Source organism: Microtus oregoni, unplaced genomic scaffold (genome assembly GCF_018167655.1).
Source record: "Microtus oregoni isolate MIOR12 unplaced genomic scaffold, Mior012 000029F_ref0000214, whole genome shotgun sequence".
Classification (NCBI taxonomy): Eukaryota; Metazoa; Chordata; class Mammalia; order Rodentia; family Cricetidae; genus Microtus; species Microtus oregoni.
The window spans coordinates 479,592-493,124 of NW_024543088.1; the positions used below are offsets into that span (position 1 = coordinate 479,592).

General features: G+C 52.5%; 1 protein-coding gene across 1 annotated transcript in view; it reads right to left on the bottom strand.

Moving 5' to 3' along the window:
* Positions 1 to 13,533, bottom strand: part of LOC121464955 (mitotic spindle assembly checkpoint protein MAD1) — a 319,326-nt gene that overhangs the window by 48,535 nt on the left and 257,258 nt on the right. Inside the window, exon 17 of the mRNA XM_041678089.1 lies at positions 11,730 to 11,920. Coding sequence (XP_041534023.1) covers positions 11,730 to 11,920 — 191 coding nt within the window. The remainder of the gene's footprint in view (positions 1 to 11,729; positions 11,921 to 13,533) is intronic.

Below are 13,533 nucleotides of genomic sequence, written 5' to 3' on the forward strand. Positions count from 1 at the left end.
TGGAACTAAAAGCAGTTTGTTCCCTGTACTGTGCTGCCTCTTGGGGATATGACTGTTGACCCTGGAAGAAGATGGCTGTTTTGGGACAGATATGAAAGTTTGATACTCAGCTCCACCCAGATCCTCTGGCCTCTCCTCAAACTCCTCTTGCCACAGGTAGCTCAGCATTTACTGTGTACCATCAACCCATTCTTTGCCCACCTGGGCAATTTTGGCCAAGCTCACTGGCCTCCCTGTTCTCACCTCTGGCTGAGAGTCAGCTCTTCACACAAATCCAGCGATCCTTGCTGGGGAACTATCTTGAGCATGAGCCTGACCCCAGAACAAGCTGTCTGCTGCTGGGGTCTCAGGGGCGCTACACACCCAGAGTGACTCTGCTCCTGAACCACTGAGATCCCAGAGCCTGGTACGCTCAGCCAACTCAATTGAAAGAATAAGGCAGGTTTTGAAGTCAGTGTGCGTTTTTAACAACTCCATTTGACATTCAGGGGACCCAAAAAGGCAAATTCAAATTAAAGTGTCTATCTAGATCTCATTGTTATCTCGGCAGACAGGAAGCCTCCAGAAGCTGGCCTCTGCCAACAGGAGCCTGTGAATGGGCCTGATTGCCTGTCAGGGGGGGAAAGGGGGGCAAGAGCAGGGCACTTGCTCCTCCACCCAGCTCTTTCTGCCCCTCCCGGACCTGCTGAAACAGCTGCCTATCACCCACTTTCTAGCTGAACTGCCCACACAGAGGGTCCAGAGGACCCTTCTTCCTCCTCCCTTGGTCAGGCTGCATAGGGTACAGGGTAGAGCAGGGAGGTAGTGTGTCACTCCACAGATTTCTTCACAAAGCTGAAAGTTCTGAGAAAGAACAAACCTGCATCACATGGCAGCCTCTTCTCAGATGGTGCCCCTTTTAGCAGAAATATATTTAGGAGGGCCAGGGAAGAGAGCTGTGGCCAATGGGGGCTTTGTACCCAGGGTAACATTCAACTGGTTGGCAGGTTGTGGAGACAGGCTCCCTGGCTCAGGACCCCAACCTTGATTTCAGCTTCAGCACTAAGGGAGGGGACAGCTCTCAAGGCAGCAGGTCTCAGCCCTTGGTAAACTGGGCATAGGCAAAGCTGTCCAGCCCACGCAGTGCAGGCAGGGTCTGCCACCAGGTGGGTCACACAAGCCACACCCAGTGGTCTGTGGTTCCTCCAGCACTCCTTTCCCTGCTCGTCCAGCTCCCTGTGGAAGAGGGATTCTGCGTTCAATCTGGGTTCCACAATCCTGTGAGTGAGCACAGAGTCACCCCCTCCCCAGTAACTCTCCTTATCTGCAAAATAAAGAAAAGAGACCAGATGAGGTCTCTGGGGTCCCCCAGGGTCTTCACAATCCTATAAATGCAGAGAGGATAGGAAGAAGGGGTACAGTTTCCAGGATACCTGGGTTAGCTAGCAAGGAGACCCTCTCCAGAGTGGAGCTCTATCAGTGCCATAAAATCCATTGTGCCCCAGATGCTGCTGTCCTCTGCTCACCCCATCAGACCTAAAACTCATCCCTTCGCATCTCTGGGTGGCACTACCTGTTGGCCCTGTTCCTGACTCTGGCCACTCAGGATGCCCTTTTAGACCTGCTGATGTTTGAAGGAGTTCTACTGTAACCGGGCAGAAGTAGGAATGCCTGACTAGAATGTGTGAAGAGCCCAGGGTACAGGCACTGCTGTGAGACCTGCCATGCTGTGTGTGCTGGCATGGCAGCTGGCTGGACAGTTCTACTCTGCAACCCCTGCCACTTCCACAGCAGCACCTGTAACAGCCGGTAGCTAAAGATCTTGTGTCCCCTGGCTTTTGCTCTCTAGGCTGTTGGCTGTCCCACTGGGGATGAGCTCTAGGTTGAAATCTCTGTGTTCCTTACTGATCCCAGTATTCCTCAGTCAGCCCCTTACTCTGGTTTGTCCAGGAAGGTGGCTGTGAGGGCCAAACAACCGAGGCTAGAGAAGCATTTTCCATGCAGGGTACAGACAGGTGGGCTACAGTGCATGCATGGTCAGGAAGAAGGAGGATCATGATGGGAGCCATGGTAGCAGACAGGGAGAGGGTAGATTATGGTGGGAGCCATGGCAGCAGACAGGGAGAGGGTAGATCATGGTGGGAGCCATGGCAGCAGACAGGGAGAGGGTAGATCATGGTGGGAGCCATGGCAAGGTGGAGGAAAGGGGCTTGTTTGGTTGCCTGAGTCAGACGCAGGTCCCTTGAGCTGGCCCCTGGGGGTAGTGATCTCTTCTGAGTGTAGGATAATTTAGGGTCTCTAACAAGATGTCCCTTAGGTGCCCACAACCTGAGCCTACCCTCTGCCCACACCAGGAAGTTGGGATAGTTGTGTTGCCTCTTTCTCAGGCTCTCTGTTCTCTCCTGCCTTCCACAGCCTTTGTCTTCTTGTGCTATGGAGGATGATGGACAGGGTACTAGGGCCTTCCAGTTCATAGCCACAGTATGGGCACCAGGTGGAGGCTGGGTGAGTGGAGGCTGTAGGTGTCTGGGGGCTGCACACAGGCTGAGACAGGAAGGGCCTGACACATGCTGCTCTGGGACGGGGAGCTCTGCACTGGCTCCTGCTTCCTGAGCTGTCCCAAAGGACACGTGTCTATCATCGTCTGGTTTCCCCAACTTTGTTCCTATCACTTGCCCCATAGTCTGACCACAAAGAGCTGAGGGCAGTGCAGTAACTTAGTTCCTACAGGCTGGCACAGACACACCATCCCTAGGTATGCAATAGCAGGACCAAGGCCACAGAGGGCTCCAGGCCAAGGTGATGCTGTCTCTGAGAGCAGGAGCTTCTCCCGGCTCTGTCTAGATCGAGTCCTCCCTGGCCGGTCGCACTCTTCACCCACTGGACTAGGAACACCTCACAGGCTGAGGCTCCTTTGGGGCACTGGCGGGTGACTTAGGGCCAAGACAGCAAGACTGTGAGGGGTTCCTCTGTGAGCAACTACCCCTCCCCGGGAACCTGGAGTATCATGCCTGACCCGTGTGAGATGGATGCAGGGAGCAGGCAGGCAGGCAAATTTGCTCTGTGTGTTTACAAGGCCGCTTTGAAAAGCAGAGGCAGGGCAGTTATGAAGGTCACATCTACACTACAGTGGAAATGCGAAAGCTTCATGGGGAGCGATAAACCCTGAGCAAATCTCAGCCCATGCCCACATACCCCAGCTGGATGCAGGCCCTTGCCTAGCCAGTCAAACCTCTTTAGCAGGAGCCATGGCCACAGATGCCCAGCCTGATCTCATCAGAAGCAACAGGGTTGCTAAGAATGGTAGCCAGTTAAGAAAATTGGACCCATAGGGAAAGGCACTGAGGGGCTACACCACACTGAACCTATAAACAGGAGCATGCATGCTCTGCTCTAATGTCTTGGAGAACAGCCACTGTTGAGCAGAATCATGGGAAGTGTAGTATAAAGGAGGGTCTGGGGTTCAGCTTCTGGCCCAGTTATTGTCTGGCACACAATACCTAGCAAGTGTTTGCTACCCAGTTGTTTACCACTGATGGTTGGAGAGCAGGCAGGGCCTGCACATATAGGATCTCAACAGCTGGCCCTTCCTACTTCTGGCTCAGGATCACCCCTAGGGCCTTCAGGGGTACAGAGCTACCCCAATGTGGTTATCAAGAGGTACAAGGAAGTGGTTCTTCCACACAGTTCAGCCTGTGTTATAGTCTGAATATGAAATTCTCCCTATAAACCTATTTGTTTGAACATCTGGTCCTTAGCTGGTGGGACTATCTTGGGAGGTCGTGGAACATGGAGTGGTTTAGACTACTACCACTGAGTCACCCCAAACCCTCACTGGGAGATTTCTAGGCAGGTGCTCTACCACTGAGCCACACCCCAACCCCTCACTGGGGGATTCTAGGCAGGTGCTCTACCACTGAGCCACACCCCAGCCCCTCACTGGGGGATTCTAGGCAGGTGTTCCACAACTAAGCCACACCTTGAGGCTATACCTGATTCCACTTCCAGCCTGGGCTCTCTGCTTCCCTGGTCCACAAAGATGTGGGGAGAAGCCATCTCACACTCTTGCTGCTGTGGATGGAGCCACCCCAGCACCATGTCTTCTCTACCATGATGAGTTGTATCACTTGAAGTTGTGAGCCCAAGTACATCCTTCCTGCCTTAAGCTGTTCCTCTTAGGTGTTCTGTCACAGCAACGAGAAAGTAACTAACCCAGCCTGTGTACACTTTGTTAAGGAAGCTTTGGGGCTGTCAGGGACCACTGGGTGCTGGTAGCTCCTGGGCACCAGAGGAAGAGCAGTAGGAGAGTCCAGGAACCCACTCCTCAAACATGACACGGAGCATACAGCTTTGAAGTGCACATTCAAGTGCTGGGACTCCCACTGGAACCCATGTCATCTCTATCACTTTATGACCCTGCTCTTCTGATTTCTGAGAAGCAGGTTCCAAATGGAAAGCCCTGGTGGACCAGACAGAGGCTGTGTGTGTGTGTGTGTGTGTTTGTGTGTGTGTGTGTGTGTCTGTGTATGTGCCTGAAAGTGTACAAGGAAGCAAAACAAGAGATAATGGTATCCCAGGGCCATTTTTGTTTTCCAGGGAGGCATTGTCTCAGTTACATATCTGGTGGACATTGGTGCGCAGATGTGGAATGGGAAGTGCTCTTGATGAAGGAGTAGTGGAGGTCGGAGGCTGGCAAACTATGAACTCTGTGTCAACTGAACTTTGGTGACTTCGACATTACTGAACTGTCAAGAAAGCATTTAAAATTTCGTTTTTTGTTTTTTGTTTTTGTTTTTGTCATGGAGCCTATTCGTAATGAATCAAAACTGGGCACTGAAGATGTCCTTCAGTAGACAAATGGACACAACACTTCTGGTACATACAAATACCTGCAATGGAAAGAAATGAGCATGCCAGGTGTGGTAACCCACAGGAGGAGAGAAGATGACAAACTTGAGGCTATCCTGAGCTACACAGTGACATTCTATCTCAAAAAAATCTCAAGGCTGGATGTCGAGCTCAGTGGTAGAGCACCTACCTAGAACCCCCAGTGAAGGGCTGGAAGATGAGGTTCAGAGGGGGCATTTGGTTTAACGTGAACAAAGCCCTAGGTTGCATCTCTAGTTCTGCAAAAACCAAAATAAATGAGCAGTCAAGCCCAGGAGAGACCCAGAGGAACCTCAAGAGAATGCTGCTAAGTGAAAGGGTCCAGTGCACAAAAATGCACAGAGGGTCCCACCTTTGGGACATCCCAGGAATGGCAGCATGATGGGCGGGAGATCTGTAGGAGCTGCGGGATGACAGATACTCAGAGGACTTAGACAGGGTGCTACCCTGTGGGACACAGTTGCAGCACACAGTTTAGGGCACTGCACGAGCCCAGACTATGCCATCAACAGAGTTCACCACTCTCAGCACTGGACGGGATGGCTTTAGGAACTGTAACTGCTAGGCCACACCTGAACAAGGCTGGCCAGCAGTATAAAAAACCGTGGACTAGGCAAGGACCTAGGAGAACCTTATTTTACCCTTGACTTCTCTATGAACCTGATGTTATTCTACAAAAAAAAGTATTCGTTTTCACAAGAATACTTGGTGTGCCGTAGAAACTCCATGAAATTCAGAGCTTGGTGCCATAAATACAGTCTTACTGAAACACGGCCACACTGTTGTTATGCCTGTCCACAGCAGCAGAGCGGAGCTCCTAGAAATTGGGCTGTGATGTCTTTTCCAAAGGAGAACTAAGTGTTGGCTGCAGGCTGTGTACTGGGTTTTGCCAGATACCTGATCTCTTCCTCTAAGAGGTTTATTTAGGAAATAAAAGGAAAGAGACCCCAAGCTCTCTGACTAACCCAACTCTGGCATGGCCACCCTGTGGATGAAGGAACTGACCCAGGCTCTTCTGGTGTCCCATTCAGCATGGCCCACACTCCTGGGCTGAAGAGCTCTGGGTACAGGACTAGGTGACACTTGCCTCCTCCCATCCGCACACCTGCAGTTTCTGGCAGCTCTGCACTATAAGGTGCAGGTGTGCAGAAGCTGGCTGCCTCCTCACCTGCTCTTTCCGTTCTGCGCGTGGGCTCTGCCCGCTTCCGCAAGAGCACGGCAGGCGGAATCCCAGTAATACAGGTGGTGCTATGCCTGAACCGAGGCTGGGCACATGGCTGAGGAAGTGCCCACCTCAGGATAGCAGGCTGCAGGGGGATGGTCAGGAGCAGCTCTGGGAGGCAGTGGTTTGGGCAGCTTCTATCAGAGCAAATGTCACACTGTGTCCCAGGCACAAAGCCCCTGTAAGGGGTCACACCGCAAGTCAAGCCAGTCTCCCATTCGTGGTGCAGAGCCCACAACACACATTCCAAAGTAAGTGTTGTGGCCCAGTGCCATGAACCAGCATTGCTGGGGAGCAACAGGAAGCTCGGTGAGGTCCAGCCACTGGCCTGGAGGCCTGCTGCTGGCGCAGGAAGATGACCGCAGCTGGTCTCCTGCCCCCTGAGCCCTGACCACAGTGTGACCTCTGGCTTTCTCTGATTGGGAAAATGTGCCAATGAAAGGAAAGACTCCATGATGGCACTTGTATGGTGGACACTGCCTCCAATCCTAGAAGTCCGGACAGAGGCAGGAGGACCCCTGGTTAAAGCCTGCCTGGGCTGCAGTGAGACCTTATATTAAGAAAAACCAAAACAAAACAAATGAGAAGAGGCTGGAGTAAAATCACTTGCCGTGTAGGCATAAGGACCTTGGTTCAATCCCCAGTACCCGTGTAAAGAGCTGGGCCCATGTGGATGAAGGCGTAGACTACACTTCATACATGCATGCACTCTCACTCGTCACCAATAAGCCCCTTACGTGTGCAATCCTGTCCCCAGATCAGGAACTTGTGCTAGATGGCTAAGACACCATGATCCCAGAATCCAGGTCTGCCTCTGGCTGGCCCTGGGTTATAGTGGACTGTGGAGAGGTCACAGGCATGGGGGATGGGGATCCAAGGTCAGGGTCACCTGCATCTCATGGGGATAGACAAGTCTATCCGCCGCTGTCCAGCTTCTCATTTTACTGTCTCACTTCTGTGATAGAGTTTTTCCTTCTGGGCAGAGGGTCCTGGTGCAGCACAGGGAACGAGATCACACCAGGACAACTGGGGACATTTGGTAGGCTGCTGCCTCCAGGTTCAGGAAACTAGAGACTCTGGGGTCTAACTCCTCTCTGGAGAGGAGGAGTGGCAAGATGCCAGGCTCCCTCTGTGTGCTGGAACTAAGCTCTTGCTCCCCTCCCCCTCCCACAGCAGCCTTGGGAGGCAGCTCGGCCACCCACACACAGCAGAGGCTGGGTCCAGGCTGAGAAGGGAAGTGGAGCCATGTGGGACTGTGAGCCAACTCTCAATTATCCCAGCACACATTTGCAGAACCTGCTTGGTTGGAAGCAGGCCCCAGCTATTTCTAACTCTGCTTCAGACCCCTCCTGCCTGGAAGTTGTTTAGGGGGAAAAAAAAGAGCGGAAGTTACCATGAGCTTGCCTGAGCCTGATTTGGTCATGCCCTGGGTACAGGGGTCAGCCTGCCTTTTGCCTGGTCCCTATCCATTTTTCCTCTTCTCTCACCCACCCCCAAAAGATCTTGTGAGCACCCTCTCTGCTAGCCAGGCATTGGCTGGCAGATAAGGGTTATGCAGCTGCTTCAGCTGATAGGGTTGCAGAGGGTATATAATGGCCAAAGATTGCATGGGATGGGCCAACCCAGCTCTTAGAGTCTTGGTGAGATTCCTGCTGGAGGGCTCCACAGGACCAGTGCAGTCCTTCTGGTACTGCATTGAACAGGGGAATTTCTCGAGGCTGTGTGGGCCCATGGCCCAAAGGAGCCCCCATCCTAGGAAGAGCCCTTGTACCATGGAGAACATGGAAGCTGCAGACACAGGTGAAATCAGTGACCCAGAGATGCTTTAAGGCAGCTGTTGCCCACCGCCTGCCCTCATGTTCACTGCTAGGGGAGACAGGTGGGTGGGGCAGGACAGCCTGGGTCTGGGATCTTGCCTCCTCCTCTTTGAGATCTGCCTGCCTGGCTTGCCCACTGCGGACAATGCTGGACAACTGCTTTAAGGCCCTGCCAGGGACAGTAGCAGCAAAGACCCTGGTGTTATCACAGGCTGCACACAGGAGGGCAGGTCACCTAACAGGGTCCTCTGGGTGTCCCATACCTTCACAGGGTCCCATAGGGCCAGCAGAACCTGTGATTATCTGCACTATACAGACGAGGAAGCAGATGCGGAGACAGGCAGCTGGCCAGCACCAGGGCACACTGCAGTGCTCTGAAGACCAGGGTGTGTCCAGCATGGGGTTCCTGCCCTCTCTTCCACAGCTGGATAGATAAAGTCAGGCCACACAGACAGAGCTCTCCAGGCTGAGCAGAGCCAGGTATGGTGGAGGGGGTGGGGGTGGGGCAGAGGGGCAGGCTCAGGCCATGCCATGCTTGCTGCAGCAAGCCAAGGTGGCTAAGGAGAAAGCCAGAGCCAGAGCCCAGTAGCTGGCAAGAAACATTTTCTAGTCTCTGACTGAGCTGCCCAGAAGACTCACTGTCCTTGGCACAGAGGGGTGGGCCACAAGAAACTGAGCGGGATACATGGGGGACTCCAGCGGCTGCTTTAGACCCTGCTGGGAGACAGTCCCATCGGTAAAGTACTCGCCTTATGAGCACCAGGACCCCAATCCAAGCCCTAGAGCCCATGAGGAAAAGCTGGACATGGTGGCCCCCTTGTCATCCTAGGCCAGGAGGAGCAAAAAGGTGGAGCCCTGGTCCTGCTGGTTCGCAAGTCTAGGCTGCCTAGCAAGTTCCAGGCCAGTGAGAGACTTTCTAAAAGATGGGTGGTTCTTACAGAGAGCGGTAGAGGTTTCCTGTCTCCACCCTACACACACAGGTATGCACACATGCTCATGAACCTGTACACGTATGTGTACTCTTACAAAGAAAAATGGTACAAGGAAGGGCTGCCAGAGAGACACGGTGCAATTGTGTTCTCTCTCCATTATAAGCTACCACCCAGCCCTCTGCTAAGGTCACAAGACACATAGCCCCTTCACCACATAACAAGTTCTTCACCTGTTTGGCCACCACATGATGGTCACCTGACAGGTAACCACAGCAACACACCAACATATATCTAGCCACAACATAGCACAGCTCCCACCAAGCCATTCCACTGTCTCAGAATGTGCATACGTTCTACTACCTGTCAAATGCCAGGTGCTGAGGGGACCCTACTGTGGCTAGGTTGGCCTCCTTGATGTTGAGGTGGTTTTGAACCCTGGGTGTAGCCAAGAACCCAGGAGAGGCTTCTCTACAGGCTCAAGCCATACTCAGCAGAACACATGGGCCCCCCTTCTCTCTTCTGCCACAGTGAAGGAGTTGCCTGGAGTGGAGGAAGGCTGGCCTGCTTCTGAGCCCCAAGTTGAGTGCAGTTGCCTGTCTGGCTGTGTTAGTGTCACTGAGTACTCCTTGGGTACTGATGTCTGGAGAATGAATAGAGATTGTGTGTGTGTGTGTGTGTGTGTGTGTGTGTGTGAGAGAGAGAGAGAGAGAGAGAGAGAGAGAGAGAGAGAGAGAATGAGAATGAGTCTGACTGGCTGACCAGGCAACCCCAAGGGCCAGGTAAATGAGACAGAGGTGGGAAGACAAGTGAGGAACCGTGAGAGTGTGAAGACAGTGTGCACCAGGGACAGTAGTGGCCACATTCACACTTATTCCTTTGTGTGCTACGGAAGCCACGCACAAAAGTCAAGGCTAACAGCAGGACCAGAGGTATGGCAAGTCCCATACATGGGTAGGAGGCTACCACAAATGGGCTTGTGACAGAAAGAAGGTGGGCAGGACACCTAGACCTGAGTAGACTGGAATTATCTGGATGGGACAGGCCAATGGGACAAAGCAGTACCGTGATGACTGTGTCTGCCTTTTGGGCAGGAGCAGAAGTGACTTACACTGCTTGGAGACAGGTTCTCACAGTACAGCCTTGACTGGCCTGGCTGAGAACTGGTTATGCACACCATGCTTTTGACAGCCTCTAAAAACAGAATACAGTAGGACCTTGGGGTGCATGCTGAGGCAGGAGGATTGCAAGTCTAAGGCCAACCTGAGCTGCAGACCAAGTTCAAGGCTCACAAGTGCAACTCGGTAAGTCCGTCTTTAAATAGGAAGTAAAAAGGGAACTTGGAGAGGTAGTTTGGTGTCAGAGTGCCTGCCTAGGCCTCCAGAGAGGCTGGGAGCGTGGCTCAGAGGCAGAGTGCCTGCATACCTAGTATGCAGGAGGCCCTAGGTTCCATTCCCATACCACCAAAGAACGAAACAAAATAAAAAGCCTAGAATACTTTGGAATGCAAATTAGAGCTTGTCTACAAACACCGATGTAAGTGATGTGTTCATCATGACAGCTGCTCAGAGTATCTTCACTTACCAATCTGTTTTTTTTAAAAAAAAAAAACATGGAATCCCTACACTGTATTAAATTAAATACCCATCAGTGATCCTGAGCTATTCAAAGGTACACAAAAGCGAAGAAATACATTTCTGATAGCTTACTGACTTAGAGACTTTGGGTGTTCAAATATTTATTTACTTAGTTAAAGGTTTAAGAGTGCTAAGAAGTGTAAAAATGGATGGATGTAATCTGAGAAATTCAGAAAGTCTCCAAGACACACCACTAAGTTGCATGGAGCAGTAGGTGCTGCGTCTGGTGTGCCTCTGACCACCACAACGGGCAGCGTCCCCTCCAAGGGGCAGACAGACAGATGGGTGGGAATAAGGAGAAACAACAAACAGGAACTATGTTTTTATGCAAGTCTGCTTTAAAAATGTAGGTCACATTGGGCATAGATTTTAGGTGAAAATGGAAGCTGGTTTCTGTTTCTGCAGGGCACAGAGAGTCTGGCTACAGACTGTAGGAGGCCCAGCCACATGTGATACAGAATGGAGCTGGCCACACCCACAGCTACTGACCAGGCTCTTCCCCACACAGTCGCACATAACACTGGGATCACAGACCATAAAAGGGCCATATGCCATGCTGGTACCATAACACCGTCCCAGGGACAGGAAGTAAGGGTGCTTGCCAGTGATGAGCAAGCCCATGTAACCCCAGATTGGCAGCTACACCATTCCACTCTCGGCACTGACCAACTTCACTTCTGCTGGACCTGCTTGCTCTGAGAACTTGTACCCACGGTCTGGCCAGGCCATGTCCCAGGCACCTTCTCTCTGGGGTATGTTGTTTTTGTTTCAATGAAGAGGGATCCCTCCTCAGGTGCTCACTCTGTACACGAGACTACAACAGGTACATGCTTCCTGAAGACCACGGCCCCTTTCCCGCTTTACAGGGCTTACCCAGAAACCTATGGGATCAACTCTGGTACCTTTGGCCTGACCACCAAGTAGCTGGCACACACAGCTTGTCCTTTCCCTTACGTGGGCTGTGCCACACACTGACCTTTGGCAGAAGTCTGGCAGCAAGATGCCTGCCGTGCTCCTCACCATCTTTTGGGCACCTACTGCCTCTGGACAAGGTTGAAGTGCCCCAAGCTGTATGGCGGAGCTTGGTAGAGACTCAGAGTACGAATTAAAGAAAGCCAAGTAGACGTGACCCCAGGTCAGTGCCCCTCAAGAGTGGGGAGAAAGGGTCCAGCATTTCCCCTCCTGCCATGGAAGACTATGCCTTGAGGACATGGCACTGCATGAACCAGCATGGCGACACATAGGTAGTGCTCCCTACCTTGAAGATGAGGCAGTCAGACTGGTGCTCGGCATACTGGGAGGTGAGGCGGTATTGGCTCTCAGTGGTCACGTCGATCTGGTAGCCAGTCAGCGTGTAGCAAACCTTGCGGAACTCCTGGATCTTAGTCTGGAAAACCTCCTTGAGCCGCTGGTTCTTCAGCTCAGCACTTTCCACTTGCTTCCGCAGCTCTGCAGGGAGAGGGGCATGGTGTGAGTGTCACTGGGCACAGGTGTGACAGGGAGGATAGCTAGGGAAGGGGCAAGGATAAAGCATGGCCCAATTTGAGCCCCTGCTGCCTGAGGCTGGTGCCCATCCATGGGCTCTGAGAAATCAGAAGAAAAAGGACAAGGATCCGGAGAAGCAGTGTGACCTTCTGGTGGCAGTCATAATAAAGTCACTATTTCAACAACAGTACTTAAAAAAAAAAAATAACCCAAAGCACAGTACTCTGAAAGACAGATGCTCTGACCAGATACACTGCTGGCAGAGTGACAACGCCCAGCAGGACATTACCCTGGTCACTGTTAGGAAGCTCTGTGGAACAATTGGTCATGCTTTGGTGGTGACTGGTCCCAGAAGGCTAACAGTTTCCAGAGCCTGCTGGAGAAGGACACACTGGAGGATCATGTCTGCAGTGAGGGTCAGAGTCCCCAACCACTCTGGGCAAATGGATGGTCACCTGAAGCCTGAGCTCCTGTCCCGGGGTTGGTCACTTGCCCTGCATGAGCTAGTACAACAGAGGAAGATAGACACAAGTCCACATGCTGGCCATCTGAGACCAAATGGACCCTCCCTGTCCCTCAGCAAGGTCTGGTTGGGTTCCATAAAACCGTGCCTAGAACCTGCTCCTCAACTTCCCAAGTGTCTCTGGGAGTATTGCTCAGGGTAGAGCCCTACCTCCCCATTGCTCGCCACGGTTTACTGGTGCTCAGGGAGAAGCCAGCTGTGCAAAGCCACCAGGAGCACACACAATTACCATGAATCTCTCACCCAAGGTGCCTGCTGAGTAATTAAGCCCTGATTTATGCCCCAGTTAATTACCGAGCCTGGCTCCACTCACACACACAGGGATTGTCTGGAGCTGGGTGCTTCCTGGAAGTCCTACATAGAGCTCACAAGGGGAACCCCACAGGCCTGGGAGGTCAGGCTCAGGAAGTGGGTGTGCGATGTGCACCCTTCAGTGTGATGAGTGGCTGGGGTTAGTTAACATCAGCTATGATATGTGCTCAAGGGACACAGGGAAAACTGGGCTCCTCTGAGGACAGTAATCCTGAGCAGTGTATGGGGAAAGGGAACCCTAAGTCAAGAAGAACTCAGGGCCCAAGAGACTCACTCTATGGCCCAGGTCCAGAACAGGACCCTCATGGGCCCACCGTGGAAGAGCAGGATGGGAAAGATCTTGAGGTGGGGCATCTTAGCTCAGGCCTGAGGCAAAAGGGAGAATAAACTGTGCCCTGCACACCACAGACCCAGAGGGTGGTTAGTTCACAGAGATGGGAGGGCCTTCCAGGGATCAGTGGAGGTGGGGAGCCTGAGTCCCATGAGAGAGATGTGGGAACCAGACGCTCTGAGCAACCCCAAGGAAAATGGAGACAAGGGAGGCTGAGTCCCCATTCGGCTCTGCCACCTCTCTGTCTCCCCTGCCACCTCTCTGTCTCCCCGCCATCTCCCAGGAGATGTGGCTGTCCCCTGATACAGTTTTGAGGATTTAGCCAGAATGATCCTTGGAGGCCAGCCTAAGCCAAACGCATAAACTCAGAAGCCACATCACCCACTGTGATATGGTGGCACGTTGTTATTT